Source organism: Apodemus sylvaticus, chromosome 5, assembly GCF_947179515.1.
Source record: "Apodemus sylvaticus chromosome 5, mApoSyl1.1, whole genome shotgun sequence".
NCBI lineage: Eukaryota > Metazoa > Chordata > Mammalia > Rodentia > Muridae > Apodemus > Apodemus sylvaticus.
The window spans coordinates 159,967,533-159,994,517 of record NC_067476.1 but is presented as its reverse complement, the minus strand read 5'-3'; the positions used below and the strand labels follow the sequence as shown (position 1 = coordinate 159,994,517).

Below are 26,985 nucleotides of genomic sequence, written 5' to 3'. Positions count from 1 at the left end.
TCTGGAAAGACTCAGTGAAGCAGTATTCGGCAAAACCGGAACGGAGAAGTGGGAAGGGGTGGGTGGGAAGACAAGGGGAGAGAAGGGGGCTCATGGGACTTTCGGGGAGTGGGGGGCTAGAAAAGGGGAAATCATTTGAAATGTAAATAAAAAATACATCGAATAAAAAAAAAGAAAGAAAACTATCACACAAGAAAATTAAAAAAAAAAAAACCTTAAAAACTCTTCAAGTAACAACCCCTACAGTACTGAGAGCTCACATTCCAACTCCGATTGTTATCTTCAGCAACACCCCCCAACACACACACACACACACACACACACACACACACACACACACAAATTACCTGTAGCCTGACCTCCACCTTCCCAGCATCCAGCAAGGGCAACAATGATGGGAATGGATCCCAGGCCTGAGGTAGTGACCACATCTACCACTGTAGGTCCACGTTCCCTCTATGCCTAAGATTAATGGTGTGGCCTTTAAGCACAGACCACTAGGAATTGCAAGACCTGGCAATTCTACAGCCTTCACTAACAGTCTTATTTTAATCCTCACAAAACACCAGGTGAACTGAGGAGTATTATTTCAATTTATAAGTACAGAATTGAAATGCAGAACAGTTAAGCAGCCTGCCTTCAGCCACCACACTATTGGCATGTGACAGGTTAGAACCTAGGTTGGCTGATTCCAGAATGCCCACCCCACCCTGCATGCTCACTCTTGGCAACCCATGCAATACAACTATAGTTCACTAAGCAAATAGGCAGGACAAGGGACTACTAAATAGAGAACAAAGAAGACCCAGGGCTTTGGATCTTCCTGGAGCATCTACACAGGCTGGAGAAGGTGCCAGCACTCCAGTACCAGCCTGAGCAGGCTTGTCTTGAGCACTGTGGAAACACTGCTACTCCACAGCCACCAAGAATGCCCTGTGGGAAGTGTACTGACCAGAGGCAAGCCTGGTGCTTAGCCCCCTGCTCTGATGCGCTGTGTTTAGTAGAGCCAGACAGACTCACTGAGACAAGAGGGTGCAACCTGAACTCAAGTCCAGAAAAGCCACACAAAGCGAGCTCTAAACTGCCACAGTAATGAGCCGTAGAAAGTAATCTCTAATGGGCATCATTCACGTGTGCTCCAACAGAGAGCATGCCAACTTGTTAACAAAACAGACAGTGCCACTTCCACTGGAAAATGTGCAGAGATGGCATCTTACATTACCAGTACTCTAGTCACAAACCATATGCGAACATCTGGCTGAAGTGGCCTGCACTGTTTTAAGCAGCACTTTTTTTTTAAAATATGAGATGTGTCCCCACTCAATGGACATCAACACTGAGATCAGGGCCCTCTCTCAATGGGTCCCGGGGAAGCTGGCAAACTAGAAGACCTCCGAGAGGAACAGGTGCCAGCCTGACAGCCACTACTGCTTTCCCACACTGCACCAAGACCAAGGACTTGCATGTGGCCAATTATTTATCCCTGATAGTGTCTATTGCCATAGTTCATCATGACATCCTACTGAGGAGAAACATTGCATGTCTCTCTCAGTGCAAGTCCGTAATGTGCATCACAGTGTGTATTACAGAAAAAGAACATGTGTTTTGAGAAGGGAAAACAACTGGAGATAACGTCAGCCATTGGAAACGGGAACAAACAGAAACATGAAAATGTATCTTACGGGCAACATAAACAATCACCCTTCTAACTTCCCGAAGCTCCCTCTGTTCACTAATGTGCTGTACTGAGTACACAGTCTCTCACTAGCCATGCCTCTCCACAGTATCCTTGCCTAATTTCAACTCTCCCCACTTCCAAAACCCAACATGAGTTAATAAACTTATACTTTTGAAATTAAAAAAGAAAATCTTTGTTTTTTTTTTTTTTTAAAAAGAAAAATGCTATGTAAACTGCACACTAGAGAATGAAGAACTTAAAAATTCTTGTGTCCTTAACTTAGGGCTGTCTTCCAAGAATCATGGGTGACTGACCTGCCTCAGAGCTGTTCCTGGACAGAACTCAGAAGGCCCTGGCTTTGTTGAAGTTCAAGTGACCATAGGTGTGTGGATTTATTTCTGGGTCTTCAATTCTATTCCATTGGTCCACTTGCCTGTCACTGTGCCAATACCATGCAGTTTTTAACACTATTGCTCTGTAGTATTGCTTGAGGTCTGGGATATTGATTCCCCCAGAAGTTCTTTTACTGTTGAGAATAGTTTTAGCTATCCTGGGTTTTTTGTTATTCCAGATGAATTTGAGAATTGCTTTTTCTAACTCTGTGAAGAACTGAGTTCGAATTTTGACGGGGATTGCATTGAATCTGTAGATTGCTTTTGGCAAAATGGTCATTTTAATTATATTAATCCTGCCAATCCACAAGCATGGCAGATTTTTCTATTTTCTGAGGTCTTCTTCGATTTCCTTCCTCAGAGACCTGAAGTTCTTGTCCTATAGATCTTTCACTTGTTTAGTTAGAGTCACACCAAGATACTTTATATTGTTTGTGGCTATTGTGAAGGGTGTGATTTCCCTAACTTCTTTCTCAGTCTGCTTATCCTTTGACTTTAGGAAGGCAACTGATTTGCTTGAGTTGATTTTATAATCAGCCACTTTGCTGAAGTTGTTTATCAGCTGTAGGAGTTCTCTGGTGGAGTTTTTTGGATCACTTAAGTATACTATCATATCATCTGCAAATAGTGATAATTTGACTTCTTCCTTTCCAATTTGTATCCCATTGACCTCATGTTGTCCTCTAGCTAGAACTTCAAGTACTATATTGAAAAGATATGCAGAGAGAGGACAGCCTTGTCTAGTCCCTGATTTTAGTGGGATTGCTTCAAATTTCTCTCCATTTAGTTTGATGTTGGCTACCGGTCTGCTATATATTGTTTTAACTATGTTTAGGTATGGGCCTTGAATTCCTGTTCTTTCCAAGACTTTAAGCATGAAAGGATGCTGAATTTTGTCAAATGCTTTTTCAGCATCTAATGAAATGATCATATTTTTTTTTCTTATATTGAACCATCCCTGCATCCCTGGGATGAAGCCTACTTGATCGTGGTAGATGATCGTATTGATGTGTTCTTGGATTTGGTTGGCAAGAATTTTATTTAATATTTTTGCATCGATATTCATAAGGGAAATTGGCCTGAAGTTCTCTTTCTTTGTTGGATCTTTGTGTGGTTTTGGTATCTGCGTAATTGTGGCTTCATAGAACGAGTTGGGCAGTGTTCCTTCTGTTTCTATTTTGTGGAATAGTTTGAAGAGTATAAAAACAATGAATTCATGAAATTTTTAGGCAAATGGTTGGAACTAGAAAATATCATCCTAAGTGAGGTAACCCAATCACAAAAGAATAGACATGGAATGCAATCTCTTATAAGTGGATATTAATTAGCCCAGAAGCTCTGAATATCCAAGGCACAATTAGCATAACAAATGACTCCCATGAAGAAGTAAGGAGAGGGTCCTGATCCTGGAAAGGCTTGATCTAGCATTGTAGGGGAGTACCAGGACAGAGAAAAAGGAGGGAGGTAATTGGAGAATGGGTGGAGAGAAGAAGGTTTATGGGACATATGGGAAGGGGGGAACTGGGAAAGGGGAAATCATTTGGAATGTAAACAAAGAATATAGGAAAAAAAAAAAAAAAAAGAAGGCCCTGGCTGTGTTCACAGCACAACTCACGCTTCTCTGCAGGTGGCTATTGCCCTGACTCCACTCCAAACATAAGCATTTGTCTGAGACAAATTCCTCACTGATGGAAGAAACACATATGCACCCTGTTGCAAACACACAGCCTTCCACTTGTACAACATCCACCTCATGAACAGACAATTCAGTGACATTTAAGGATGAGCACAGAGATCGAAGCCAAGTTTGACAGCAGAACAGGAGCAGCTCGGACAAGCAGCTGGACTGCTTGACAACTCAACACGTCAGTGTCCAAAAGGGATGCCACAAACCACGGTCTGGCAACTCCTGCAGTGGGCCTGTGTGTCTTGAAGCCAAAAGCCCAAGGATAGCCAGCATGGCCTAAGAAGCCTCTAGGCTCAGAGAGCAGTGAACAAGCAGTGCATACAGGAATCCAGATGTTACAGCCAAATTATCTTAATCTGAGACTAAAATTATGCTATCTTCTCAGGATGAAATTACTGAAAACACTTCCTAAACAGCACACAAAATACAGAGCACAAAACTTGAGAGTCTCACATACTATCTTCAAACTCTTGCTAACTTGTTGGCTTTCTTTCCTCAATGTACACAGACTAAAAAGCAAAGGGGGAGCAGCAGTTCCTGTCTGCTGCATGCCCTGGGCAGGCTCGCATTCCTGGATGCTGGGCTGAAGACATGGCCTTCCCCTTCAGTGGGTGCTGAGACCCTTGGCACAAGGGCTGGATCACAGGTCTAGGTGGCCTGGGATCCTCACATTTATACCTTATTTTTTAATATTTCCCATCTTCTGGAATATTATCTCTCCAAGGCAGAAAATGTAAAGGCCAGGCAGCGAAGACAGGAGAGAAGAGATGTTGCCCTGACAACAATGTGGATGGAGAATGGCCTCTTCCTCAGCCCAAACTCTACAGCACACACTTCCTGAGCAAGAAAGAAAGCAGTGTCTGCAGGGCTCAGTGTGAGTAGGAGAGCAGCTAACACATCTGCCTGCAGGGCTACTTGACGGGAGTAGGGGGCTCTCAGATCCAGGGCTCCATGCCAGGACCCCCAAGTGGCAGCTGTTTACTACTCCCGGAAGACAGTACCTTGGAGCCCTGACTCTCCTCTGGACACCTCTCCCAACAGCGTCCCTCGTTCCTCGCTCAGCACCTGGCACTTCACAGTAATGAACACACAATTATAATTAGCTGAATGAGTCAACAGTAAATGGGTGGAATGAATGGATGAGGTAAATAAAGTATGTCGCATATAATTCTGGAAGCTACACTTCATGAACAACATAATGTGCTGGACAAGGGCAGGAAGCGAAGCGTGCACAGCCGAGTCAGACTGCTCAGCCACTGCTCCGCACTTCCGCCAGGGCTCTACCACAGATGCAAACAGGGACCACATGCGGTGGTACAGATCTGTGGCCCTAGTGCCTAGGCTGCTGAGGAAGCAGGACTGCCTTGAGCTGGAGACCAGCTGGGGCTACATGGGGTGAGACCCCCAACTCAAAAACCACAAAGAAACACAAAACAGTCTTCAAGCTCCTCTTGCGTAAGGCGAGGCTCTAGGACCTGCCCCAACAGGAGGAGGAAAGATAGGACGCAAGCTCCTAGTGAGGCTGACCCTGAGGTGTTCAAACTATTTTAACTGTCATCCCACAACCACACCTCTTTCCTCAACCCTCAAGGATGTTCGAAGCCTCAGTCTGCTCAGTGAAGAGGAAAACCTCATACTCTGATGTCACCACTGTTCCACATCTACCAGAATCTCTGTGTCAGGCTTAACCTAGCAGGAGTTCCTCTAGCAAGCTTGTCTTCATCTACTGTGTCCCAAGAGGCCCCTAGCTTCCTTCTTCCTCGGCCCAGGGCTATGGGCCCAGGCTGCTGGCACTGAGGACCCTGATGGGAACTGGAGGACCTAGCCCTGGCACCTACCTAAGCATTAAGCTCTAGGCTACAGTGTGTTTTAATACAGAAGTGATACCTGCCAGTGATTACATGAATGTGTACAGTAAGAACAGGCTCAAAATTGAAGCTTTATTTTCAGCCCATTTCCCTTCCCAGTCTCAGGAGGGACCCACTATTAATGGCGTTCCATACATCTTTCCATACTACACGTAAATGGGTTATTTTCTTAAAACAGGGCAGCGGGGGTCTGTCCCCTTCATATGTATGCAGTGCCCTTCCCTCCCCGTTGGCCAGGAGTCAGGAGCTCATTCTCCACAGCTCCCACAGCTCCCATCTGGCCTGCAGCAGGCGTGAGGACTAGCGCTCTTCTGCCTTTTGCTCAACTGGTTCCTGAGGATGGGAAGTGAGGGGTGCAGTCTGTGGTCACCACAGCTGGACATTCAGGCACCTCTAATGTTCGCTAGAGCAAACCCAGGAGCTGGAACCTGCAGGTTTACAAAAGGGAGGTCCTGGTCTCCTGATCTGCCTTTCTACATAAACTTCTTCCCTCAGCAGGTCCTTCCTCAGAAAAACCCTCGCTACACCTTCATCACTGAGACACAAAGAGCCACTAATGTGGTCAGCAGCCGGTCACTTCCCTGTTCCCCGCCCTTTCAACAGGGCTATAAACAACAACAACAACAACAACAATAGCAGCAAAGCAAAACAAAAACCACAAGAGATCCAGATGCAGACTCTCTCCCTTCCTGGTGAACTGCTGCTGCTGCTCAGAGGGGCTGAGGGGACTTCTGCAGGAACAGCCAACACAGAGCACACCCTGAGCACGAGGTCCTAGTGAGCAGGCAGCACAGCTCCATTCCTACCCACCTTAGACGTCCATCCTGCCCCCCTCCCTTTTCACCTCAACCACTAGATCCTCTTCAACTCAGAACTCAGGGGTCCGAGGTCCTCATCCTATCTATGTGCAGTGCCTTGCTTCCCACTCAAGCAACTCTCACATATGGCCGCTCCAGACTGAGAACTCTTGCAAATAGGCAACATGACCTAAACAGTCTTCTAAGTCACGTCCCTTGGTGTGAACACAGGCAAAGTATAAAGTCAATACAGTCCACACAGTAATTCAAACCAACTTTAAATGTATGCATGGCTAGTGCCACATATATATGAACGACTGTAGGAAAACAGTTCTTTTATAAACTAAAATCACCCAACACATAAAAATACCCAAGGCACAGTACCTCGTCCAGCTCCTGTGGTTGCGGTGTTGCCGTCGGGCCATCCGGGCAGGAAGAGCAGAAGAAAGGCATGGGCAGACAGACACACAAAGCCATCAGGTGAGGAGACATGGATACAGTTACTCAAAGTGACTACAAAACCCAACACTTAAAAAGTGGTCCTGGATTCTTTTTTCTTATAAAATGCTACACCAACATGTGTTTTTATTTACCATACTTCTTTTGGCAAAGGAGATAGCAGCCAATAAACAGTTGTAAAAATTAAAGCACACTGCAGACAAGCAAAATGTACTTGCTTTGTTTCACTAAATTACAGTGGTAATCTTTTTAGTATCAATTATCACTTGCAATTTCACTTCTTAATTTTCTTAGGAAGATAAAATGCTAAAATATAATGTTACTGTGTCATATAAATGCATATTTTAACATGCCAATTAACCTAGAGAGTTCAACAAAATTAAAATATAAACAACCCCCAAAATGTCTACCAATGGCTACATTGAAATAATACTGCAGTAACTCTCCCTAAGAACGTGCAATCATATGGCATGGCCACCATGTATCCGTCCCTGGTCCCCAAGGCACCAGTGGGGAGAGAAAGAAACACTCCTGGTTAGCTAGCCTTGTGTTGGGATTAGCCACATAGAGTGCTACACAGTACTACAAACTAAAGAAACAGAGCAGCAGGTAAAAATGACCCAGTTTTAAGCAGTATAGGGATGAAGCACTGGGCATTCAAGGGTTAAATTTGGTTGAAAATTAAAGATTCCTTTTTAGATCAGCGTGGAACTCTATCTTCTGAGGAGACAGTTACTAATGACAGATAATCTAAACAACAAGGTCCATTTTTTCTACAGTATTGATCATGGAAATAATTAGTGGTAAATTTCAATAAACAACTGCACTGATTTTTTTTTGTTTAGCAGTAAATTTAAAAAATAAATAACATAATTTTCTTATTTAAAGATTAGTTGTGCAAATGAAGCTTGATTATTGAAACCAAAGTAGTATCACACATACTAGCAAAAAAACAAGACGAAACAACAACAACAACAAAATCCAAACACGGACAGATCACACAATAAAGCCTCTGTCTAAAAAAATCTAAGGAGAGAGCCTCTTGGGGTGGAGAGGCCCCGCATCCTACACTTCCCCCGCTGGTACGAAGATGCATCACACAGGCATGCTGCTAGGGTTGAGGCTGAGGAGACTATATCATGGAAATAGCTCATCTTATCTCATCTCATTTTGCTATAAAAGAAACCAAAGTATGTATTTTTTAAAGCTTAGCAGATCCAGAAAGAAAGCACGGACATCTTTTTTTTAATCAATAAACCAGACGCAAGATGAAGCCACAGTGGAGCTTGAACCTAGGTCCCTCAGAGGGCCCTCCCAGGGCTGGCTTCATCTGGGGAACCGGCGCGAGCCCCTGTCTAAGCAGCCGGTGCACCTGAGCCCCTGCCGTGGGGCTATTAGATAGCCGCACACATTCTCCTCTTCTCATCCCTACAGTTACTAGGCACTAAGAGGTGAAATTACAATCACGAGACTCTAGGAATAAAAGGAACACTTACAAATGCTCAAAACTACACTTCAAAATGTCACTGTCACAGTATTTGCTGCCAGCGAGGATGGGGTGGCCCAGGTGCACCAAGCATCCCACCCTCCAGCCTCTATTTTTTATTAATAATTCCTGGAATTACTTGCACATCAGGAATAAATTCAGCACATCACCTTTCAAAGATCACCCTCATTTTATTTCTTAAAAAACAGGAGGTTTTCAAAACCCCCACCACAAAATTAGCAGGAAATTTAGTCAATAAGAATTACCATCAGGGAAAAGCATAGTATAGTCCAATGAAAACACCTTACTGCCCATCACCACCTTCTAAACCTTTATGTTGTCTACACCAAGGCTTGTGACCTGCCATGGCATGCAATCAAGCAAACACTGAACAATTCCAAATAGCATTTGGAATGTATAGTCTAGAGGACCTTCTAGACAACGCTGAGAAGTGGAGCGCATCGGTGTCTGCTGGGGGGGGGGGGGCGTCTGGAAGGTCACGCACCGCGAGCTGGGAGCACAGGTCTGTGCTACACTGCTGTTTGCTTTATTCCTACTGCTGCCAAAATAAAAAGTTTGCTTCATTCTCATCCAGCAAAGTACGCTCATTCGCAAGTCAGTCTCCTGCTCAGACAGAATCTTTACACACAGAAAAGCAAATATATCTAAAGACAAATATACAATGATTTCATACTTGGAGCCTACAGACAGAAACATGATTTTCCAGCAGACTGAGACCCTTCAATGAGCAAGTTAAACTGACTGTGGATAACTGTAAAAAGAAATTAAAAAAACAAGGCTAGCCGGCTGCAAGAGGAAAAAAAAATATCATTAAACAGCTATGTCCTTCCATACCCACTGGGCATCAGCCAGGGCCAGTGTGGCCAGGGCTTTACCCACACTGCCAGCCTCATGAGGTGGGTGACTGGGGTCATGCCCTAACTCTACCACCCCACCCTTCTGCTCAGGGGACCACCTCAGTACCAGCTTCATCCAGTGTGACCCAAGGTTACACATGGAATAGGCTCAGCCTTCCCAGGCATACAGTAAGCACTCGATAAATCTTCACTAATAGTACAGTCAAGGCTGAGCAAGGACCTCAGGTTCCCTGTAACCGTAGTTACTCCTTAGGTTTCCCCCACCACCAAACACAGATTTTATTAAAAATAATGTGCTAGTTTCAAACTAATCTAGGAGCAATTAACTCTAGCTCCCATTTATAGATTGTGCATCCTTTTACAGCGGAGTATAGATCAGCAGTCATCACTAACCAAGCACTCCCACCCCGGCACAGACTCAGCTCAAGAGCCAAGAAAGAAAGCAAGAGCACCGCGGCGGCTCAGTCAGCCAGCACAGCCTTGCCCTTTCCGTCATCCCAAGATTAAAATTTAAAAAAATTATACATATACATATATTAATTTAACCTCATAAATCCATTTAGGTTCCTGAAGCTAACTGCCTGCAATTGTCTACACGAGGCACTGCTTGTTGTTGGCAGAAATGATGTCAAAAAGTTATTTCTGCACTGTGCGGGAGCTACCTCTAGGTATCTGTCATTAGTAACCTTGAGCTGACAGCCACACACTGTTGTTGACTATGGATTTCTCCTTTTCAATTTAAAGGTAAGGTTGTGTGCTTTGGTCAGGAGAAACAAGTATTAAAACAGAACTGCAGAAAACACTGCTGAATTGATGGGGCCACCAGAGATCACCTCACTCAAAATCCTCAATTTAGCAACGAGACAAAAGATGTCCAAAAAGATTACATCCACAGCAGAGCAGGGCTTAGACTAAATTCCCAGACTCACATCCATCACTCTCCCTTTATCATATGCTGCCCGTGGGATAATGTGATGGATGCCCCAAACCCGAGGCAGAACACAGCTCCTGAAAATTACCAACAAGTGCCTTTGGCTTAGACACAAAAATCAACCCCCAGTCTGTTTCTAACAGTTAACTTTACTAATATAAACACAAAACATAAATGAGTAGAAATCTGGATAGATGTTGTGCTGAATTTTAAAAAGAATAGAGAAAAATCAGGCCTCATTCACAGGGAAGAAACAAACTATGCGTCTGACCCGGGATGAATGAACCTAGAAAAGCCCTCCAGGGAACAAGGCAGCTGTGGGGTCCACATGCAGGAAGAATTAGTGTCCTCTGCCGCAGACATCAGGAACAGACTACTGAGTGGGAGACAGGAAAATTGCTGGCATTGATAAAGAAAAACACATGTCAGAGGTAAAAAGTGACAGCTGCCGACTGTCCTGCCCATCACAGAAGTGTCCAGCAAGGAAACTCAGGGACTCCACACAAAGGGACACTGGGTCAGTCCTAGTCTGGCCCTTGGGACTTTCTGTTGCTTGTTTTGCTGCTGCAAATCCTCCTCAAACCCATCCTTGTTGCGACACATCTACCTGCACCTAGCTGTAAGTCTATACTGCATGCACGGCTTCCTACAGCAACCATCACTGACAAACTCACAGCTTGTACTTCAAACTACTATTTTAAAAATATGGGCTTAATATTTTTAAAAAAGTTCAGGTTTCCATTGTGGACTGTTTTGAGTTGTGTGAGATATGTTCATCCACATACCATGCTGCAATCCATTTCTGTAGTGCTGTTTTTTTTATATAAGGACATAAAAGCTCAATATTAAATTTTTAAATAAAATCTATTATTTTAGATATTTGCTTTTGTTTACACACGAGACAACACACGCACTAAAAATCAATGTCTACAGTTTGCCCTTCTAATTAGAAATTTAAATTTCCAGGTAATGTATTTTAAAAATCAAATTCTCTGGCTTGGTCATTTCCTTTTTAATTATCTAAGTTTAAATATGCACCTACAAATTGTCTCTTTTGTCTTATGTGACTAAAGCAAATATATACTTTTGAGTTTTTATTTGTAATTTTTCCAAGCTGAAAAATCTGCTGGAAAAGAAAAAAAAATAGAAAAGTGATGTGGTTAAAGGTCCCTGAGGAAAAACGGCGTCTCTGGATCTCCGTCAGAAACGCTCTGCTCTCCTGCTCTCTTTATCTTTGAAAATAGAATGTATAAAATAAATGCTCCTTTAGTATTAAGCATTTCAAGATATCTAGTACAATTATTAAATTTAATTACCATTTCTAATGTCTTGTCAATATTCAAAGCTGACCGATAAACTTTTGATTTACTACATGATTTTGAAATCTGCAAGTCAAAAATGTGGTTCTCAAATTTGTTCTGAGCTAGAAGCACCATATGAATGACGCTGTAGTTTTTAAAAATTGTCTTAAGCATATCATTGTTTTTTACAAAATATTTATAATGCTTTTTTGACTTCCAGAAGAATTATACAAAATTGTAATCTCTATCCTGTTAATATCTTTATAGTGATTATTTTGTGTGCAGAAATAATTTGTGAAAAAAACCTTAAGAACAAACTGAAAATAACACCGTCAGAAACACAGATTTACAGCATGCTGTTTGTATTTTAATAACACAATTAAAATGCAGAAATATGAAAATGTATTTTTGCTTTTTAAATTGTAATTTAGGCAGATTGTTTTGGTTGGACTGAAAAAAAGCTGGGGTTTTTTGTCTTTTTTTTTTTTTTGGTGGGGGTAGTCTGAACTGAACACGAAGGTATTTCCACGGACTTGAGTCCTTTTTAGTCATCTAAGAAAAATTCTGGAAGCACAGGCTAATAAAAGCATCCAGTATTTTCAGTAGTGTGACATATGAAAATATTTTTAATGTTCTTGACTTCAACGTGAATTTTAGCTGGACTTATAAATCACTTTCAAAAAACTGTCTGAATTTGTTAAATATAGCTGTGTATTTCTTAACATTACCTGCTTTTCCAAACCATATATTATAATTAAGCATTTTAAATCATTTTATTTCACATACATAGAGAGATAGATAAATATACAAACAGATATATATTCAAATAGTCTAATTTAGAAAAATATTTAAAAAGTGGTTGGACACAGCAACATATTTTTGAAAAGCTGCCGGTCCAAGATATTGTGTTTTTAAACCCTCTGAATTAAGGGTCAAAATTATTCTCTCAGGAAATCTAAAGGTTCAGAGTACTTAGACCTTCACAGAATTAAATTTTAAAAAGCAAACAGTATCTTTTTCATCAATCAAAATGGAGACCCTAGAAGCTTTAGCGTGGGTTTGGCTTTGTTTTGTTTTCCCCATGAGGTAGCATAAAATTAAGTCATAAAGAACAGGGGACCCTTATTTAAATAACTGAAGGCCCACCGATTATATTCATTCACTATTTGTCACTATTTCTCGGTTTTATTTCTCGAGATCCTTTCCAAAAACCGCATTAGAATGAATACATTTCCATGCTAAGATTTTTTTCCTACTTATTTCTATGTAATATTATTTCTTTCAGTTTACAAATGTAAAAATCTTTCAAATGCAAATGTAAACAAAAGCCCCACCACATTCCGGACTCGTTTTCTATGCCTTGGGACAGATGTTAACATCCTGCATCCTTTTATCCTTAAGACTGCTTCCACGGCTTAAAAATCCCTTTTCTGTGAACAATACGGCAAAACATATTTTCCACGGCGACCTACAAAAGGACGACTGTCTTGGCAAGACAGTGACAATCACGACACACAGCTTAATTTTTCATTAGCACTTCGATAAATGATAAAAGGGAAAAAATGAAAAGGTAATCGTGTTTAAAAGGGTAGAAAGCTGCAGGGTTTCACGAACTGTATTTCAAATGCAGCCCCCTGAGGTCGTGGGGTGACTGTGCATTCCCCCAGCTTCAAGGCTGCTTACATTCAACCCTTCCCTTTTCAATTAAAGGTATTACAAAGCTAACAATATTCATCTGGCTTCCCTATTCAGACCCGCCCCTATCTGAGAGAGCAGGAACCTGAGGCTCTGAAAGCCAGAGCCTCCATCAAAAACAAACCAAATACAGCAATCTTTCTGGTACATTGCTTTGAAAAAGAACAACAACAACAAAACCCTACACTGCTAGACGAGGTGCAGTTCTAGTCAATAAAATCAAAGGCTATGTGCTATTCTTGGGGGTTAATTTTCACATCCGCATCATTCTTATTTTTTTATTATTTTTTTTAAGGTTCGAATGGAGAAGCTTAATTTCCTGTGTGGGAAATGGAAAACGAAGAGCCTAGCACCTTGCAGTATCACCAACATGAGCCCTCAGGGAGAAAAAAACAGCAAACCAATTACTCCTAGAGTACATGGCCACAGCGAGGGCTGAGGCCATTGGAAGAAAAATAGAGGGAAAGAAAATGAGCAGACCACACCCCCCACACACACACACACACACCACAACTCCTTCCTGGGGGGCGGGGTGGGAGGGTTAATCTGCAAGGATTTGAGTCAGCTAACCACCCACCTGGCCCACAGAACCAAAGTGAGGCCATTGTAGGGGGTGGAGGGAGGGAGGAGAATGCTGAACAGAACAAAACAAAAGGAAGGTTGGAGAAAGGCCTAACTCCCAAGTCCTCGTGTTAAAACATTTATAAATCGAGGCTGCCTTCGAGCAGTCGAGGACGGATGGTGAGGGAGGAGAACTAGGAGGCCCAGAAAGTGAGAAGGCGGGGCAAGGGTTGATACTGTGGTCCCCATTGGGGGTCGTAGGTGCCCCATGATCCCTAGCCAAGCACCCCTTCCACTTGTATCACACTCCTAGTCGTCATCGCCTTGTTGTTGTTGTTCTTTTTTTTTTCCTTTTTAGACAGAGAGACAGACAGAGACAGACAGACAGGCAGAGCCGCAGTGCACACGGTGTGTGTGTCTGGGGAGGCCGCCAGGAGACTCACCGCAGCAATGCTACGTGAATGCAGAGGGCTGGAGGTGGTGTGACTACTCACTTGCTCGGCTAACAGCTGCCGGTTTTGGATGGAATTATTCCGCAACAACAAGAAAGCGTCGGTTAAACGCCTGGTGGCCATGTCTCACCCTTTGTGAGCCCCTCTCAGGGTCCCCCACCCCCCTTATAGTCCTGATTTTTCACTTTCTTTGTCTTGGTCTGGCCTAGCTGATTCCACTCTTGCACAGAAACCTCTCTTGACAAAGCCTCAGGCTTTCACGGCGCAATTTTGCACACCGCCCAGGCACAAAGACCCCTCCCCAAATAACCACCTCGGCTTTCCAATTGTCTGACTCCCCCCACTCAAAGGCTGGCTCAGATCTCAAAGCACTTGAATCCCCCCAATCCTGGAGTAGAAATCTAACGTCTGGAGACCCCTCCCCAATCCAGCCCTGGATCTACAAGCGTCTGACGCGCCAATCCGGTTTGGACAGGGAAAAGACCCCTACCCACTCATTTCCTAAGACCTCCCCAAAGGTGCTGGGGCCCTAACCCTAACTGAGAGCGCCTGCGTGTCGGGCATGTGGCCCTAACTCTGACTTTTGGTTAACTCTCCTCACAAAAGGCCTGCTCCAAACAGGAGCAAGACTTCAACTACAAGCGTCTACAGCTCCCACCAAGCCTGTTCTGCATTTTAAGGCTCAGCCCGACCTGACCCCTTTCTTAACCCCCTGGCCTTGTTCCCCACGGCCATCAGACTATAGTCCTCCAAGAGGACCTCTCTGCGGGCCTCCCCAGCCTCTCACTCCTCTTCGCCGGCACCCGCCTTTCCAGAAAGAGGCTGCAACCCTGCCCAAGGCGGCTTCCGTGCAGTGGTCCCGGGCTCTAGCATTCCCCCGGCCCTCTTCCTGTCCGTTCCTCGAGGGTGCCCCCCTGCGACATTCATGAGATTGCTTGCAACGTTCCGGGAGCGGGAGCTCCCTTATTGCCCTGCCCCGGGGATGGGACTGCTCCGCCCTCTCTGGGGTATTTCCAGGGCTGTCCTGTTGCCCTTGTCCTAAGTGTGTTCAGGCTCTGGGGCAGGCGTCCTGGCCCAAGAAAGGCTTCAAAAACTTGGCCCTGGCGCTGAAAACCACACTGGGATCCAGGCAACCCTTGAACTTCTAGTAGGGTTGTCAAGCAGGAAGAGATGTGTCTTTGTGGCTCTTACAGTGCCTAGTCCTGCGCGGGGGCGGAGAGAAAGTGGAAGACGGCTGCCTCTGCAGGCCAGGCACGCTCCACTGCAGGCGACTGGCGCTGCTGAGATGGCCTTCCTTTTTATTTTTTTATTTTTTTTTTAACTGTGAAAAGAAAATTATCTGAAAAACAACCAGGCCAGGGAAAAAAAAGAAAATTTTTTTTAAAAAAATAGCTTGGGCGCTGGGCCTTGCCAGCCTTGCTGCGGGCAGTCGAGAGTGGTCAGGCACCCACACTTGTGCCCAAGTGGGAAAGGTTCCTAAACTTAGAGACACCCCCACCCCACCCCACCCCAGTCCCACTCCTCCAAAAAGGACTTGTGGCTATGCCCGAGTTTCCTCGATCTGGGGTTTCCGGTCGCCTCCCAGTCTCTGGAAACTTGCTGCTACCCTGGCTTGGGAGTAGGGGGGCGTCTCCCAGGCGACCCCAGGGCTGCAGCTGCGGCATTCCTAGAACAAAGCAGCTCCAGAGGCCGGGGTCACCGGCAAGCCTGGATGGCAGACCCCTGTCTGCAGCACGACTTTATGGTTATTGTCCTCAATCTTGCTCTCAGCTTTGGGGTCTGATTGGGAACAGTTTGGCCTCCCTTGAGGGTCCCCAGTGTCCCCCCCCCCCCCGGTGCCACGAGGCAGGCGTGGGAGTCGCGCATAGGGTCAGGCTCACGAGCCACGGGTGATTATTTTTTTTCTCTTAAGAGCGCGTGTTCCTGCTTTTGTGTGCAACTTCGTATTCCTGTGAAAAAGTATCTCTGAGGCACATAACACAATGAATGCACAGAGGAATCGAGGCGCCGGCGAGCAGCGGTGCGGGCTGACAGAGAGGACTATGGGGACCGGCTTCCGATGCCGAGCTCCTTGGAAACAGCGACGACCACTCCCCCGCAGCGGTTGACGACGGGGGGAGGGGAGGCTGATCGGGAATGACAGGCAGCCCAGACCCCGCGGAGGCCATAGAACAATGCACTCGGCTGCTCCAAAACCACAGGCCCCGGGTTTATCTGGTGGAGGGAAATGAGGGGAACCCTGTGTGTAGACCCCAGGGGATATTTGTGTAGCGAGGGAAGAGTTCCGGCAGCCCACCCCGCTGGTGAGAGCTGACCCCAGTCACGTGGCAAAGCCCCCTCCTCCTTCTCCTCCATTCTGTGCAGGCTTTAGTAAACAACTGCCGAGCCTGTCTCCCGCAGGAACATTGGATTAGAGCTGTGGGCCTGTTCTCCTCCATTTTCGAGAGCACACATCGGCCCCCCCGAACCCCCCTGCAAAGCAGGGGCTTGTTTACTTCTGGCTAGAACCTGATCTCCCTCCTACGCTGGTCGTCTGTGTTTTAGTCATCTTTGTACCCACTGCCATTTCATCTGGCTTGTAACAAGCTCCGAATAAATGGTTTTTAAATATGTGCATGAATATTGGAGACCTGAGATTTAAGTTCCCAAATGCTCTGCCCTCCATCCAGTGTCCCTAAAGCCTTAGAGCCTTCTAATGTATATATTTCAAACACATCTATATGTCCAGTTTGCATAATCTTTGCAATCAGTGGCCTGTCTACCTCTCTAGGGTTATTGTGCAGATCAAATACATGCATTTTGTATTTGATGTCAGATTCTGGACAAATATTATATAGAATGGTAATTTATTCATTTTCTGTATTCAGCAAGCTTAGCAGAGTTATTCCTGGTGTTGTGTTCTAGCCCATGGTGACGACCCTTCCTAGGGAATCTTAAATATTTATTGTTGGACATTTAGGAAAACCAACCAAGCTCGCATCTCTTTGAGAGAAATGAACAGTGTTCTCACATATGAATAATAGAACAAGAATCCTCTTATTCTCAAAACAGGCACCTCAAGCAACTCCAGAGCTCAGAAACAGGGAGATGAAGAAACCAGGAGCTGAGCACAAAAGCGGGCAGGCAGCCAGGAGCAGCTGAGCCCTAGCCCCATGGAAGCACAGGGTTCTGGGCATGAATTAGTGTTAAGAGCTGGGGAGAAGGCATGTCTGCCTGCCTATCTGTAGTCATGTCCATGTAGGCTCTGTCCCACATTACAGTAGAGCAGGGGAGGGGCTCAATCATTATATTCCAAGGTTCTTAGCTGTTTTAATTTTTTTGTCAAGTAGCTTCAAAATTTTTGTTTTAAGCATTCCCTCATAGCCAAGTATGTGTTATCCTGAAACTGAAAACTAGGTTGATGGTTTTATATTAAAAGCTTTCACTGTGACTCACTCTTGGCCCTGGGTAGGATTCTGCAATAGTCCCTGGGCTTACAGAGCCTTGGTGTCTTGTTTCTTGGCCTTCAGACCCACTCTCTAATGTTTTGCCAGTGGGTCCAAGAAGTCCCTTTTGGGAACAAGTGTTCCAGTGTCTACTCATCCTTCTAATCAGTGCCCGAAGGGGCTGTAAACATAGACCATCACTGTGAAGCCAGGCTGCCAGCAGATGCAGGCTCTTAAGAGCAGGCTATGGCTTGACAAGATGGGCTCCCAGCACTGTGAGATTCGCACAGCCTTTAGGAAAGGAATGTAAAGGAGATACAGCTGGGAAAGCCCTTAATCCCAGCTCAGCCCAGTGAGCATGATGGGAATGTGTTCCTGCAGCAGTCCGGCCATCTGAAAGCACTGGTTGGGTTCCACGCTCCCAAAGAGGAAGGCATGGTTATGGGAACAGAACGCCATCCAAGCACATGGTTTGGGAATCCAGATGTGCCTGTTCCTTCCTAGGAAGGGAGTTTAGCTAGTCCCGACGGACAGCACTGAGTTCTGACCTTTTAAAAAGGCAGGTGGCTGTTCTCTCAGCCAGAGGAGGAGCAAACCTTCCTAGACTCCCCACGCCTGTGAAATGGCTCCCTTGCAGACATCTGACAGGCAGGCCAGGCAGACTCAGGAAACAGCAGCTTTGTATTCTGTTGTTGCTCACAACCTCGAGGGTTTCTGACCCCGGAAAGCACCCCAGCTCTGCCTTCAGCTCCGATGCTCATCCCAACACAGAGAATGAGAAGAGGCACAGGTTTTGTTTCCTGCAGACCTGTTAGCCTTCTGTCCTAGACAACTCAATTCTATAAGCATTTCTCAAATCCTGCTGATGGCAGGGGCTAGCTGTTGGTCAAAGGGGAGGAACAGACCCACACTCTTGCCCTCAAGGGATATTTTTTTTTGTTTGTTTTTTGTTTTTTGCCTTTCCAGTGCCCAAATTCTAATTTCCATCATGTGTACATTTCCAGCAGCCCCATGACAACCACACACGTCTCCTCTTCCCCTTCACCCATCCTCCACGGTGCAGCAACTGTGACCTTTCCCTTCCAGAGCACAAATCTGATCATGTCACTGCCTGATCGAGGCCCCGAGACAGCTCCCTCTGGCCACAGCAGCCTTTTCAACCAGACTGCACAAAGCAGCTACCTTCTCAGCTGGGTTATTGCTAATATTAAGTACAGACAGTCTTGGCTGGCAGAAAAATTAAGCTAATGGATGGACTAGTCTCCTTCTTGAGTATTTTCTCTCCTCATTTTCTCTTCAAGTGTCGCTCCCTGCTATCACATGGCTGTATTAGAATATAGTGTGGGAGCTGATCTGATTTATTCCAGGAGCGTTCATTTAATCACAGGCCCATCCCCCAGCTCTCACAGACCTATCATTTCTGGTATTGGGCTTGCAGGGTCTCCATTGTGTCCCTCAGCAGAGAGCCCCTGGGAGGGAGGGCCAGCATCCAAAGCCCTTTCTAACTGACCCCACAATGGAAGCTGCTTCCACCCCACAGCTTCATTTAAGGGCCTTTCTTTGCAAGAGTGGGCTCTTCCTGGTCTGCTTGGAAAACATGTCCTTCCAGATTGAGCACCCCCTACAGTCTGGTGCAATAAAGGTCCAGGAAATGGATAGAAAGGTAGGTAGGGGAAGATGGATGGATTCCTATATGGAGAGATGAGACTGAATACATTAGTACCAGAAAACTCCATGAAGACAAGATAACAAGTAGGTGGCATGAACAGAGACAATAGAAGCTGAGTCTGCATCCAGTGTGGTTTTCAGCCATGCCAGGATCTTCCTCGCCCCAGCTTGGCCTTTCTAGAAATGGCTTCTTTGCACAACACAGATCCACTCGGTCTAAAGCCACCTTCTTCATGTATCCTTGTGGGGAGTGGACTCTCCTCCAGAACCCACATTTGGTCAACCTCGGGGCTCACATAATACGGAGACCTGGTTTTTGGTCTCCGTGGCCAACCAAGCAACACATAGCAGCAAAGCATATCCGCATTTCTTTGGCTGGGATGATGTTAACACGTGTGGCCTCAAATAAATTAGTTCCCATCATAACCATCGCCCTTGGCAGGAGCATGAGGCTGCCGTGCCTCATAAGCGCGACTCCCTCCTTTTATATCACTGTGATATAAAGGAAATCATTGTCCTTTTGCACTGATGGGTATTGAAATGCAGCCAGCTTGTCAAGTTCTAGTTTTGGAGTTTGTTTGTTTGTTTGTCGTTGTTGTTGTTGTTGTTTATAACCACCGACCTGCTCTGGCAATTGGTGCAGTATGCAAGTGTAGAGCCAGATTTCGGCCTTCTCCCTGATGCTACTTGGTTAGCAGAACCTTCTCATTAGCTGTGAGGCCCTGTGTGGGTCAGCACTCTTTGGGCTGGAAATGACAGAACTCAAATCAAACTGGCTTAAGTTTAAAAGCACATCCCGTTGGTTCAAGTAAACAAAAACCCTAGGTGTGGCAGGATCTAGAGAGCGAACATTGTGTTCACTCTCCTCCTCTGTCCTGGTTTTCATTCTCAGGCCAGCCCTCCCGAGAGGTGACAAATTGGTATCTTGTAAGCTCTGTACTGGTGGCCTATAATATCACAACCTCAGCGGGAAGCAGGACACTTGTCTTCTCAATGGTTTTAACAAAAGTCTTATAGTTGACTCTCATGGACCAGTCTTAGATCATATCCTTAGCCCTATACCCTTAACTGGTAAGAAACAGTGATCACCCACTGTTTCAGCCTTATGACCTCTTGAAGTAATTTAGAAAGGTAAAGGGCCTGGGCTTAGAGCCCACCACCTAGCATGTTAGAACTGAGAGTATGGGTGCCCAGTGTTTAAGTACAAAACTGCCTCCAGTCAGTTTTCTATCCACTGTGTGGTCTACATGTTGTCAGCTGACTTTTCCCAGAACTCATTGCTGATTCTCCTTCCTGTTGGAATCGTTCTCTGGTCCAACCCTATGTTTTAATCCATTACCTTTCATCTTCCTTCATTTCAGGCATCATCTGTCCATGGATTGTCTCCACAAACTCTAGAAACGACACCCTTCACGTCCCCACTGTCTCCAGCTTCCAGGTACCAGAGATTCTGGAGAGTCCTCCAGGTGCCTTATGTGCTCCTGGTTTCTTTCTATCTTGAATGTGTCCTGTCTTGTGCATTCCTGGTATAAAGTGGTGGCCCCATGATACGCTTACCAGCCTCAATTCTCTTTGGGTTCTGACAACAGCTGCCATGCCATCCATTACCAGAGTTCAAAGATACTCATTTAAGTGGCCAATCACTTGTCTGCCCTCCAGTCCTTCCCCACAACCTCTACACTGATCTTGTTCTCTCTAGTCTGTGAAATCACATCAATAACTAATCTAGCTAGACTCCATGACCCCAATTGTGGGGCATTTCCTAAACTATCTCCTTTCTAGAAAGATCAGTCTGTCCACATGTCGAGACTGATGATGTTTTTGCTTTGTCTTCCTCCTGCCTGTAGAAAAAAAAAAAATGGATTCAGACTGCCTTAATAAGCCAGAAGTGTCTCTGTCCTCCCTACCACACCCACTTCCAATTTCTCCACACTTCTCTTTCTGTACATTTTATGTTTGATATCTTCTCCCATGAATGCCTAACGCCATACCATCCTTTTCTGCAAAATTTCTGTTTATTTTCCAATTTTAGTATATGTGCTGCTGAAGCGAGCATTCTATTCATTTTCAAGGTAGAACTCTGGTGGCACCAAGAACACACTCCCTTCATCCCCACCCCAGCTATGACTTCAGCCTCTTCTCTGAGGGCAAATACCACTGTCACTCATGGCTTACAGAACATGCTGCCCATCTTGTATTGGTGTGCTTTTGTGTTGTCTACTGCACTGGATGTGGACGGGGCGGAGGACAGGTCCTGTCTGGCTTGCCCCTGAGCTGTGCTTCCTCTGGGGAATGAGAAATGGATGTGCTAAGAGCCTTCTACTTGTCAACAAGCAACATCTCTAAGCCACCAGGGAACTGTGTGTTAATGAGAAGGTTGTATGAACCTGGGTAGTGATTTTGTGTCTTCAACCAGTACATCTCCTTCTGAATGGCTGACTCATCCTTGGCTGGCAGTCTAAATCAATGTTCACCTCTAGGTTGGGCTGTCTGAAATAAACACATACCCCTGTCTCCATCTTTTTCTTTTCCCTCCTCAAGTTCAGTTTTTAAAACAAGGTTAGTGTTTCCTTTGGCCATATCAGTTGTGTCATCACTGCCACATCAGGATGGGATGGCGGATTCACTTCAAGCCCTTTGATGGAAATAAAGGTCAATGGAGCAGGACCCTTATCAAATTATGTCTGAAAACATATCTAGACTCCAGACAGGTTCCGAGTAAACTCTATTCACTCTGAGTTCTCTTCTTCTTCTTCTTCTTCTTCTTCTTCTTCTTCTTCTTCTTCTTCTTCTTCTTCTTCTTCTTCTTCTTCTTCTTCTTCTTCTTCTTCTTCTTCTTCTTCTCCTGAGGTGTGGGGGATTCTGGGAGTTGGGAATGGAAGGTGCATACTGCAGTGTCTTCTGAAGGATGGAGGGACTTCAGCCAGGACCTTGGTGAGAAGACAGTGAGTCCCAAGCTCACGCTTTGGAGTGTTTTGGAAGAGCTAGGACATAGTGGTAATTGGCTACACTATTTTGGCTCCCAGCAGGTCACATGTATGCACCCACCCAGAAGCTGGATTTGAGGATGAAACACACACAAACACACACACACACACACACACACACACACACACACACACCAGTTAATTTTAATATGCCTTAATTTGCTCGAAGGCTGGGCAGTTCTAACCCTCTGCACAGCTAGCATACATTTCCCTCTAGTACTCCTGCCTCAACGCTTTCTAAATCTATGTTTTATCTTTGCTGCCCTATCACCTTCTGGGAAGCCCACTAGTCTTGGCTGCCTAAGATGCTTCCAGGCAGCTTTTCCATGGGCCGCACTCCTTTTCACCTACATTTCAGATGATTTTCCTTCTGCAGCTCTAAATCCAATCTGTATGCCTCCAAATCATAGTGATCCTCTGTCTTATTTTCTTCCAGTTTCTAGCCCATGCAAATCCAAAGGTTTTATCTCCGTCTACCTGCCCAGCCATTGGCCATTGACTCATTATTGATTGATCAAAAAACAACTGGGGACAAGGACCTTCAGCATTTGGATCCATAAATTCCCAATATTGGGGGCCAGATTAATTCAAAGCATTGGAACCAATCCCCAACAGGCTAGCATGGGAGTTCTCTATGTGACTTGTATCCCCTGCTGTGACAGGAGAACTGTCCCTTTCTCTACTACCCTGGTTCCCCAGGGAGAGAGAGCATCCAGCAATCAGTATTGGAATCTGACCCAATCAATGGAGGAACCAATTGCTCTATTGAACCACTGAGCAGCTTCCATAAACCCTGCATTGTGAGAGATGCTCTAGCATCACAGAGCCAGTTACACTCTCAAAGAACACACAGTCTAGCCTGGGGACACAAAGCCAACAGACGGGAAACAATTAGTGGGCAATGGAGCTTGGAAAAATATGCTGAAGTGACTGCTCCGGCGGCAGCAGGGCGGAAAAGATGAGATGCAATTCTGCGAAAGCTTTCTTGACAGAGCAGGTGAGGGAAGACCCAAGTGTGAAAGATGGGAAAGGGCTTCCGGAGTGGAGAGCACTACCAGCAGGGACACTGGGTAAGCTACAGAAGCAAGCAGGTCTCAGAACTAACAGGAGTGCTCTGTTTTGACTTGGAGCTGAGGGTGGGTGTGCGATGTGACTCACTCACTCACTCACATATGCTGTCTATTGAACTCACAAAGGAGTTACTACTATGTGCTGACTAATGTAAACATTGCTAAGATACAGGAAGGACAGACACGTCAATCTCTTGAGATGGTAAGTTGTTAAGGTTCGAGATGTTTGGAAGAAAGGAAAATCATTCCAATCTGTAGGGAAGTTCCTTAGGACACTGGAAATAAACAACTGAATCACTTCAGGAAGTTCCTGAAACCAACTAGATGCCAGCCTCTTCCTTCCCTAAGCTTATATAACATCAAGAGCCGCAGGGAGACACTCTTGACAAACTGAGATGCTATCTTCATTAGGGACTTATTGCTGTGAACAGACATCATGACCAAGGCAACTCTTATAAGAACAACATTTAATTGGGGCTGGCTTACAGGTTCAGAGGTTCAGTCCATTATTATCAAGGCAGGAGCATGGCAGCATCCAGGCAGGCATGGGGCAGGAGGAGCTGAGAGTTCTACATCGTCAGCTGAAGGCTTCTATACTGACTTCCAGTCAGCTAGGATGAGAATCTTAAAGCCCACATGCACAGTGACACACCTACCCCAACAAGGTCATCCGTACTCCACCAGGGCCACACCTTCTAATAGTGCCCACACCTGGGGCAAGCATATACAAACCATCACATTACACTCCCTGGCCCCTGTAGGCTTGTTCAAACATATGAGTCTATGGGGATCATACCTAAACACAGCAAATGCAAAATACGTTTAGTCCAACTTTAAAAGTCTCCATAGTCTATAGCACTCTCAACAATGTTAAAAGTTCAAAGGTCTTCTGAGATTCATCCGATCATATGACTGTACTCCCCAAAGCAAGACAGGAAACAAGCTGGACAAACTCCAAACGCTGCATCTCCATGTCTGATTTCAAAGTGGTCTTCAGATCTCCAGTCCTTCTTTCATCTTAGTTGACTGCAACGGACTTCTTTCTCCTCAGCTGGTTCTACTGGCTGTAAGCAACTTTCCTCAGCAGATAGATCATGGCTCTGGCATGTTGAACATCTTGGGGTCTCCAAGATAACTTCAGTGCTACAGCTTCTTGTTTCAGTGTCTGAGATTCACACATGATCTTCTGGGCTCCTCCAAAGGGCTGGTGTCATTTCTCCAGCTCTGCCCTCTGTAGCACTCTTAAGTTCAGGTGGGTCCACTCCACTGCTGCTAATGTCCTTGGTGATCATTCCATGGTACTGGCATCTTCAATACATCAGGGGTCTTCTGCTGTAACTAGACTTCACCAATAGTCTCTCAGAGGATCTCTTTATAGTTCCAAGCCTCAAATCCTCTGCATGACCCCTTCAGTCCTGGGCCATCAACTACAACTGAGGCTGCACCTTCACCAATGGCCTTCCCTAGACTCTCACAGTGCCGAGCTTCAGCTGCTCTCCATGACTCCTTCATGCCTTCAAAACCAGTACCACCTGGGCACTCTTACACATTAACATGTCCAGCTGTAGCATGAGGTACAACCTTGGCTATCTCTGGAACACAGCTTCTTTGTGCTCTCAGAAAACACTTCCTAGAAGATTTCAGCTCAGTGATGCTGGTCTCTTATTAATCACTACTGATTTCTTAGCTCCAGCTAACCAACATCAATTGTCCCAGTAGTCCCTTCAATTCTGGACTTGAAAGCCAGAGCCACTGGCCAAAGCTCTGTCCATGTCAGTCACACTTTCAGGGGGTCGGTGCACAGCCATTTGGTGCTGTTATTTCAGGGCCTGTCTTGAAGACGTTCTGCTGCTTGCAGGAGCTGAAACATGGTCCCTTGTTCTATTACATTATAGTTGACTTTCTGATTTCCAACTCTTTCACTGCCTAAACTTGGCTGTCCTGGATCTTGCTCTGTAAATTTGACCTTGAACTCAGAGATCTGCATGCCTCTGCTTCCTGGGATTAAAGGTATGTATTACCATGCCTGGATTTAAGTTTTTCTTCACCTAGAACTTCCTCTATCCCAGGCTGGCCTTGAACTCAGAGATCTGCTTGGCCTGTCTCCAAGAATTAAAGGTGTGTACCACCATGTCTGGACCTACGTTTAGCTGGGTTGGATCTTGCCCCCAAACCCCACTCCCTTAAAGTGTTTATTTCCTGAACATAGATCCAACTCCAGTCTACTCACTGGTGTCTTTTAATGCGTGTACCATATATTTTGTACTTTTCCTTTCTCAGCTTGCTCCTTTTCATTAAAACACTCTTCATAAGAGTGAACTTTGGTAACCACACAGCAGAATTTATACCAGGTTGTTTTGAAACTTCCTTTTTCAAAGCAATTAATGTGAGTCTCTTCACTTTAGCCTCATGCACACTCTTCAGACAAGGGCAAAAAACAACCCCATTTAATCTTCACCAAAATACTACAAAAACAGTCTCTAGGCCACGTACTGAAACCCTTCTCCAATGAAACCTCTTGGGCCAGGTCCGCACAGTTCAAGTCACTCACAGCAACAAAGTCTTCCAAATTCCTTCTAGGATAGTCTGTTTCCCTGGCTTTCAAAATCCAAAGTCCCCAAATTCACATTCTTCCAAACAAAAACATGGTCGGGCCTATCACAGCAATACTGCAGTCTCTGGTACCAACTTCTGTCTTAGTTAGAGTTTTACTACTGTAAACAGACATCATGACCAATGTAAGTCTTATGAAATCATTTAATTGGGGCTGACTTACAGGTTCAGAGGATCAGTCCATTGTCATCAAGGGGGTAACATGGTAGCATCCAGGCGGGTGTGGTGTGGTAGGAGATGAGAATTCTACATCTTCATCTGTGGCCTGCTAGCAGAATACTAGCTTCCAGTAGCTAGGGTGAGGGTCTTAAAGCCCACACCCACAGTGACACACCTACCTTCTTAAAGTGTCATTCCCTGTCTGGGGTAAGTCAGTGTTTAACATCTCCCCAGGAAGTGTCATGAAGCACTGTGTACCTGGCAGCTGAAGGAGAGAGGCTGACCTGTGGGAGCCACCTTTCTGTTGCTATGCCAAAACAGTTGGAAGTGGTCAACTTAGAGGGAAGAAATGCTACTTGTCACTCACAGTTTCAGGAGGTCACTGTGCACTGTGCACAGTTTCAGGAGGTCACTGTGCACAGTCATCTGATGTGGTTGTTTCAGGGCCTGTATTGAAGGAGAGGGAGGGAGTGTGTGCTGGAGGAGGGGACTGATGACCACTTGGTGGCCAGAAAGTAGAAAGAGTAACAGGAGGAACTGGACCTCAATGTCCTATACAAGAGTTTCCCTTGAGTGACCATACTTCTGCTAGGCCCAACCTCCTAGACTTTCACCATTTTTCTTTCTTTCTTTTTTTTTAATTTTTTTATTCGATATAATTTATTTACATTTCAAATGATTTCCCCTTTTCTAGCCCCCCCACTCCCCGAAAGTCCCGAAAGCCCCCTTCTCTTCCCCGGTCCTCCCTCCCACCCCTTCCCACTTCCCCGTTCTGGATTTGCCCTATACTGCTTCACTGAGTCTTTCCAGAACCAGGGGCCACTCCTCCTTTCTTCTTGTATCTCATTTGATGTGTGGATTATGTTTTGGGTATTCCA

At 45.2% G+C, this 26,985-nt stretch overlaps 1 protein-coding gene across 8 annotated transcripts in view; it reads right to left on the bottom strand.

Annotated features, from left to right (window-relative positions):
- The window catches only part of Stx16 (syntaxin 16), a 52,205-nt gene that overhangs the window by 13,789 nt on the left and 11,431 nt on the right, over window positions 1-26,985 (bottom strand). The window contains exons 1-2 of one of the 8 annotated variants that reach the window (XM_052184452.1): window positions 14,177-15,053; window positions 6,807-6,818 (exon numbers count right to left, since the gene is read on the bottom strand). In XM_052184452.1, coding sequence (XP_052040412.1) covers window positions 6,807-6,818; window positions 14,177-14,308 — 144 coding nt within the window. In that variant the 5' untranslated portion in view covers window positions 14,309-15,053. Of the gene's footprint in view, window positions 1-4,758; window positions 6,737-6,806; window positions 6,819-14,176; window positions 15,054-26,985 lie in introns of those variants that run through there. The other 7 variants (XM_052184454.1, XM_052184457.1, XM_052184460.1 and 4 more) reach the window with 7 other exon arrangements.